Below are 6,455 nucleotides of genomic sequence, written 5' to 3' on the forward strand. Positions count from 1 at the left end.
GGAAGTAGCCCTGGGGCCCCCCCCCGCCGAGGGGCTCCTTGTCCTGCAGCAGGAGGGTGACCACCACCTCCTCTCCAGTATTGGCTCCTGATGGCCCCTCCCCAGGCCAGCTGCCCACTCCTGGAGGTAGGGGGTACTCACACTCACGTCCTGACCAGATGTCTCTGCCTGGGTCTGTGTTAAGGGCCAGGGATAATGTCCCTCTCCGAGCAATGAAGCCAGCACTGGCCTGCAGAGTGACCACAGCCCTGGGAGTGTGGCTGCCACTTCTGCCGCAGCTGGGCCTTAGCACCTGCTTTCCGTCCTTGTTCCGTGCCCTGCTCCTTCCCGAGATGATCTGTGTCCCGAGAAGGCCGTCGTGACGAAGGGGGTGGTGGTCCTCCGTAGCTGTGCCTGGGGCCAGCCTCTGAGCTGGTTAGGACAGAGCTTTTGGGTCCCGGGCCTGAGGCGAGGCCCGGGAGGTGGCACTGCCAACGAGCCCCCAGGTTATGCTGGTGCTACCTAGAACCCCTAACTCCCATCTGGAAAGGAGGTGACCATGGGGACAGTATGGGCATTGGTGGTCACCGGGGCTGGGGACTGAGGGATGAGCTGTGGAACAGGAAGACCCTCAGGCAGTGACCCTGCTCTGGGTGCTGGCTGGGCAGGTGTCCGTTTGTCAAAATGTGTAGAGTGCGTGACACCAAGAGTGCACCTGAGTGGAAATGAGGGGCTTTGGTGGCCGTGATGTATCAGCGGAGTTCCACCCGTTGGAGCCAATGTCACACCACCACTGGGACCGGTGGAGCCTTGTGTCCCGACCCCAGTCTCATCTGTTGGAATCCTAAACCCAGGGCCATCGTCTGGGGAGACAAGGTGTTGGAGGTGACTAGGTCAGAGGACCCTGCCCTCGTGGTTGGGGTTAGGGCCCCTATAAAAGAGACCCCAGAGAGACCCTGTGCACAGTGAGGGCACAGAAGGAAGGCACCCCGCGGCCCTCACTGGGCACCAAGTTCAGTGGCATCTGATCTTGGCCTTCAGCCTCCAGGACTGGGAGGAATAAATGTCCGTTGTTTATAAATCAGCCTGTGTGGGTTGTTTTTTAATTAATTAATTTATTTATTTATTTTAGCAGCCCGGACAGACTTAGACCACTGTGCAAGGGTGTTGGTCACAGGGAACGAAAGATGGGGCTGGGGTAGGTGGGAACCTGTGGACCTTGTTCTCGATTTGGTTGTGAACCTAAGACTACTCTAAAATGTGATCTGTTTTAAAAGTAGCATAAGCCTGGTACAGTGGCGCACACCTGTCATCCCAGCAGCTCAGGAGGCTGAGGCAGGAGGATGGCAAGTTCAAAGCCAGCCTCAGCAACTTACTGAGACTCTGTCTCCTAATAAAAAATGGGGAAAAAAAAAGTGGTTAAGCACCCTTGGGTTCAATCCCCTGTACCTAAATAAATAAATAAATAAAATTTTTAAAAGTGGGAGACTTAGCTCAGTAGTTAAGCACCTCTGAGTTTAATCCCTAGTACCAGGGGGGGGAAATGTGGCATCAGAATACCGTACCCCACACCTCCCCCAATTCTGGATGTTCTCAGAAGTTCTCCGCCCTCCATATTTACCAATCTGGTGAGTCAAAAATAAAAAAGGATCTCATTTGAATTTGAATATGCCTGGTCACCAGTGAGGACAGCCCACCTTTGAGCTTGCTTTATTGCCATCTGTCATTTTTAGGGATCATTCAAGTCATTGGGCCGTTTTCCCCTCGTGGACACTTAGTGACGTGTGGGGACTCTTTACTGTGACTGTGAGGCCTCTCTCTGCCATCTTCAGCCCTGAGTCAGCTGGGGCGTCCCAGCCCTGAGCCCTCGACATGGGGTTTCCTCAAAACCCCACACCAGTGCCCAGGGATGTCATCCCTGCACCCGTGACTCCACATTCCCAGAGGCGTCCAGCCTCCCTCCAGACCTCCAGCTGGTGGCCTCTGGGAGGCTGGTGGCCTCTGGCCATGTGGAGACACAGGGCAGGGGAAATGTCACTGGACCCCGGATCATCCCACATCCACATGTGGAGCTTTAGAGGAAAGGCCTCCCTCCCAAGGGCAGGCTCTGAGCCTGAGGGCCAAGGTTTGAATCCTGCCTCTGCTTCTGACCGGCTGATTGACTGGTAGAAAGTTGCATAACCTCTCTGTGCCTTAGTTCCCTCCTACAACCAAGCAGGATGAGGACAGCGTCTCCATCAGAGGATCATGAAGATTGAATCAGGGTGTCCGGAACAAGCTCTCAACCCCTCTCAGCTATTTTAGGAGTAACTCAGTCTCTTCCTTAGTTCTGCATTCTTGTGACTAGCGGCCACCCGCAGGACGCCCAGGTAACTTTGAATTGATGTCAGTGAATGATGGCTTTCAGGTGTGTGCTCCTCCCCCTCTCCTGGAGTTTTGCAAAAGCCCACCTGCTCCCCACTCTGTCTGCCACCCTGGATCTCGGCAGGTGCGCTGTCCCAACCAGAGCCCTCCCTCAAACTGACCCTGCAGTCACGGCAGGGCCCAGGGACCAAGTGTCCTTCTGTCTTACAGAATCCGCCTCCTAGGAGGCCCCTTTCCACCAAGGCGTGGACACAGGGTTGGGTTCAGTTTTACTTTATATTGTTATGGGCCAGGCTACATGGGCAATGACCGGACTCCATTTCACCCCGAGACTCCGTATCTTGTAAGAAATGCTCCTCCCGTGGGAGAGCCCCGCCTCTGTACCCATTAATAGTCACCTAGCATATCACACTGGGTAACTCAAATAGCAGCTCTTATACCATGTAAAACTGTTCTCTTTGGTTTCCATTTTTCTTGGGCAATGCACCTTGTCAGAGATTGTCTAGACGTTAGTGACCATTCCCTGACTGGCACTCAACTAGGGTCATTTTGACCACTTCCCTTCTGCTTGCTCGCTGCTGTGCCAACCTGGAAAGTCCCTTGGGAAATACCAATGTGCCCATTGAGTTGTCTCGCTAACTGCCCAGTCCAGCTCCTGTCCCTGCTTGCTTGCAGCTACGTCAACCCAGATGTGGTTTTTGCCTTTAAATATCCTAAAAGGATCAGGGTGAGGGCTGTTCCTTGCAGAGACAGTTATGGGTCCTGCAGGGGGCAGTCACCAACTGGCCGGCTAAATAAAGACTCTTCAGTCTGGACAAACCTGGGACTTGGTGTGTTTTCTGAGCGACCTGCCCCACAACAGCATTATAAATATTTTATTACAATGTTCACCTCTTAACAATGTCCAGGCATTTGGGGATTGCTTTCTAATACATTCATTTTCCGAAGACTGAACTCTACGGAAGGCACCAACAGGCCCTGACGGATTTGAGGCTCGATGGCTGTTGACGTCGTTCACGATTCTCTTCAACCACAGCACAACTCTAACGCAAGGGAACCCAGGGAGAAAGGAAACCGGCACCCTCCCCCATTGGCAAAATCAATCACAGAACCAGGCCATCAGGACGGTGGGGACCGTGGAGACAGCGAGGCTAGGACAGGAAGCCCAGAAAACACAAAGTCCATTCCAGAACTTTCTGCCTCACAAAGGTGCATTTCAGACACATGGACCACAAATGGACAATCCAAAGCAGCAAAGATGCCCGGCTCTGTGTTGGGGAAAACAGAGAGACACACCTGTCTCACGTGGGTGGGTCCCAAAATACTTAAAATTTTACATGAAATGCTTAAAACATAAAAAGAATTGGAAAAGATATAAAAGTCAGGCAAAGGCAGCTCTGCCATGGACAAGGCCTTTGTCAACTTGGCACCAAAAGAGGAGAAGGAGTTGGCGTCCCCCCGACAAACGGAGGAGCAAACACGGAGTGCACCAAGTTGTCCCCCCACAAGGTTTAGGACGAACAACTAACGGGGGTGGGGGGTCGGGAGAGTCACTGGCACCATGGATGAAAGGCCATCCGAGAACAGTTTTTAAAACCCCATCAGACAAGGAGAGGATCCCACCTAACAAAAACCGTAATGGGCTTAACCCGCAAAAAATAGCAACGGACAAGATCCATCCAAAACCCTGTGCAAACTCGAGAGTGGTCAGGTAATGCCCACGAGGACCATGTAATGCCATTATTATTTGTAGATCAGAGAAGCAAAGATTTCATAGAACCCTAACTCCCCAGGCTAAGGCCAGACGCGGAAGCCCCACCGTTCGGCAGTAGACAGTGGCTGGAGGGAGGGCAGCTGGCCCGGCTGCGCTGCAAGTCTTCTGGCTACCCTTGGATCATCTCCCCCTTTTTCCTCATAATGCAGTTTCCCCAACTTTTCTACAGTTGTGGGTTCTGCAACGTGGGTTCCGGGCTCCCCTCCCCTCCTAGCCCCCATCTCTGGGACATCTATCTGGCTACAACTGTGGCCACCACCTGGCCTGACCCAGATTTGTGAGTTCTCAACATTGCAAGGGCTTCTGGTCCCATGAGACCCCTCCCCCAGTCATCCCTGCGAGGACCAGCGGGGCTCCCCAGAAGCTCCCAGCCTCACACGCTCTTCCCGGGCATGCCCCCTGCACCACTCCATTTTTTTGAGTGACCATTGAGGTGGGTAGGGGACTATCTGCGACTGCTAGGAGGACCGCATTCCTTGTGCCCCACCAGGGTCTGACACCCCAGGCCCCACCTGAAACCTCGTGCCTCCTACAGTTGGGCGAGAAGCAGGCTCGGTCCCCATCTGCTGGGGACACGCAGCTAACCTGTCCTTAGGCAAACTAGACAGCTGCACTCAGAAGAGGCCCACTAGGACCCCCGAATCACGCCCAAACTGAATCAATAAAAAAAAAAAGAGTGAAAAAAAAAAGCAAGAAATCTGAATTTTAAAAAATGGGAGGGAGGTAGAGCTAGAACAGCCCAGAACCTCAAAATCAGTTACCTTGAAAGAAAAGTGTGTGTGTGTGTGTGTGTGTGTGTGTGTGTGTGTGTGTAAGAGAGAGAGACAGAGAGAGCGAGAGAGCGCACAGGTGAGCGGCGGAGAAGGCGTCTGGGGAGGACCCGAGGCTGGCCTGGGCATTCTCCAGGCCCCTCCATCTCAGTATGGAAGGCCCCGGGCCTTGCAGGGATGACAGGGACGGGGCGGGGCTTGGGGGAGGTCTGCGGGCCTCAGCACACCTGCCCAGGCCTGCTGGTGTCCCATGGAAGCAGGGACAGGTACTCCTGATGCTTCAGGGACTTGAAGAGCTGAATGGCTGGCAGGTGGGGCTTGGGCTGCCGGGGGTCCCTGACCTCAGGACAGGGCTCGGGGCAGGAGGGCTTGCGCTGGGGTGAGAGAGGCCCAGGTCCAAGGCCAGGGAGAAAGCAATAGTCACCCTCCTGCTGCAGGACAAGGAGCCCCTCGGCAGGTGGGGACCCCAGGGCTACTTCCTCCCGGGGCTCCCCTGGGCTCAGGATGGGGGTGCTGGACACAGGAGAGGCAGCACTGCCCGTGGGGGGCTGGGGGCACTGGCCCATGGTTGGAGGGAGCTCCACATAGCCCTCGAACCCTGGCTTCCCGGGGTCTGGGGCTCCAAGGGGCCCATCTGGTGGCCTAGGACAGACACTGGGGTTCTGGACAAAGGGGGGGCTCAGAGGCAGAGCCGGAGAGACAGATGGGGTCCCCGTGGGCAGGGCAAGAGCCAGGTCTGCCGTGGTGACATAGGCAGAGTCCACACCAGCGTCCTCAGAGTCTCCAGAGCTCATGGGCAGTGCTGCTGGGCTGTGCTTTGGGTCCTGTTCACCCACCCCCAGCCCAGGGGCAGGAGGGGCAGGGCCGCCCCTGGACTCCAGGGAGGGGGTCTCCTGGGCCGCAGGGCTGCGCTGGCCCTGCCCGTCCACAGCCTGGCCCTGCCCCATCACCTGGGCCAGGGGGACCAGCTGCACCTGTCCCCCAGGGGGCAGGCACAGGTACTCCAGGGAGCCCGTGAGCGCTGGCTCCTGGCTCTGGGGAGGCGCCGGCTGGCCCTGGATGTCAGGCAGGGAGCGGCTGTGGGGGGGCCCCAGGTAGGGGCCATTCAAGTCGAAGCTGGGCAGCCGGTTCTCAGCCCTGCCTGAGGGGGCTGCTGGGCCCGGCTGGGGGCCGCGGGGTGTCTCCGTGGGCAGCCCCGAGGCAGCTGGGGTTGTATCGGGCCCAGATGGTGGATGGCAGGACACTTGAGGGTCCTCTATGGTGAGAGGTGACACCTCACAGTCTCCAAAATCCTTAGAGGGCACCCTGTGGGAGAACAGAGGCAGCCATGCAGACAGCTGTGCAGACCCAGGTGCTCCTGCAGGAGGGGCAGGTGCCCAGGGGGCAGGACCACGACCCCCCACAGCCAGCACCGGAGAGCACGGGGAGCAGCCCCACCAAGGGGCACTGGACCGAGTTGATGCCACCAGGGATCACATGTCCATTCATGATACTTAGTTCAAGGTTGTCCACAGCACCCTGCTCCTGGCAAGCCACCAGAACCAGGGCCAAGCTGCCTGCCCACCGCC

General features: G+C 56.6%; 1 protein-coding gene across 1 annotated transcript in view; it reads right to left on the reverse strand.

The window, feature by feature from the left end:
- Positions 1-3,203: 3,203 nt before the first annotated feature.
- Positions 3,204-6,455, reverse strand: part of LOC107139667 (cytokine receptor common subunit beta-like) — an 18,193-nt gene continuing 14,941 nt past the window's right edge. Inside the window, exon 11 of the mRNA XM_048808006.1 lies at positions 3,204-6,359. Coding sequence (XP_048663963.1) covers positions 5,106-6,359 — 1,254 coding nt within the window. The 3' untranslated portion in view covers positions 3,204-5,105. The remainder of the gene's footprint in view (positions 6,360-6,455) is intronic.

The sequence above is a fragment of the Marmota marmota genome, unplaced genomic scaffold (assembly GCF_001458135.2).
Source record: "Marmota marmota marmota unplaced genomic scaffold, marMar, whole genome shotgun sequence".
NCBI lineage: Eukaryota > Metazoa > Chordata > Mammalia > Rodentia > Sciuridae > Marmota > Marmota marmota.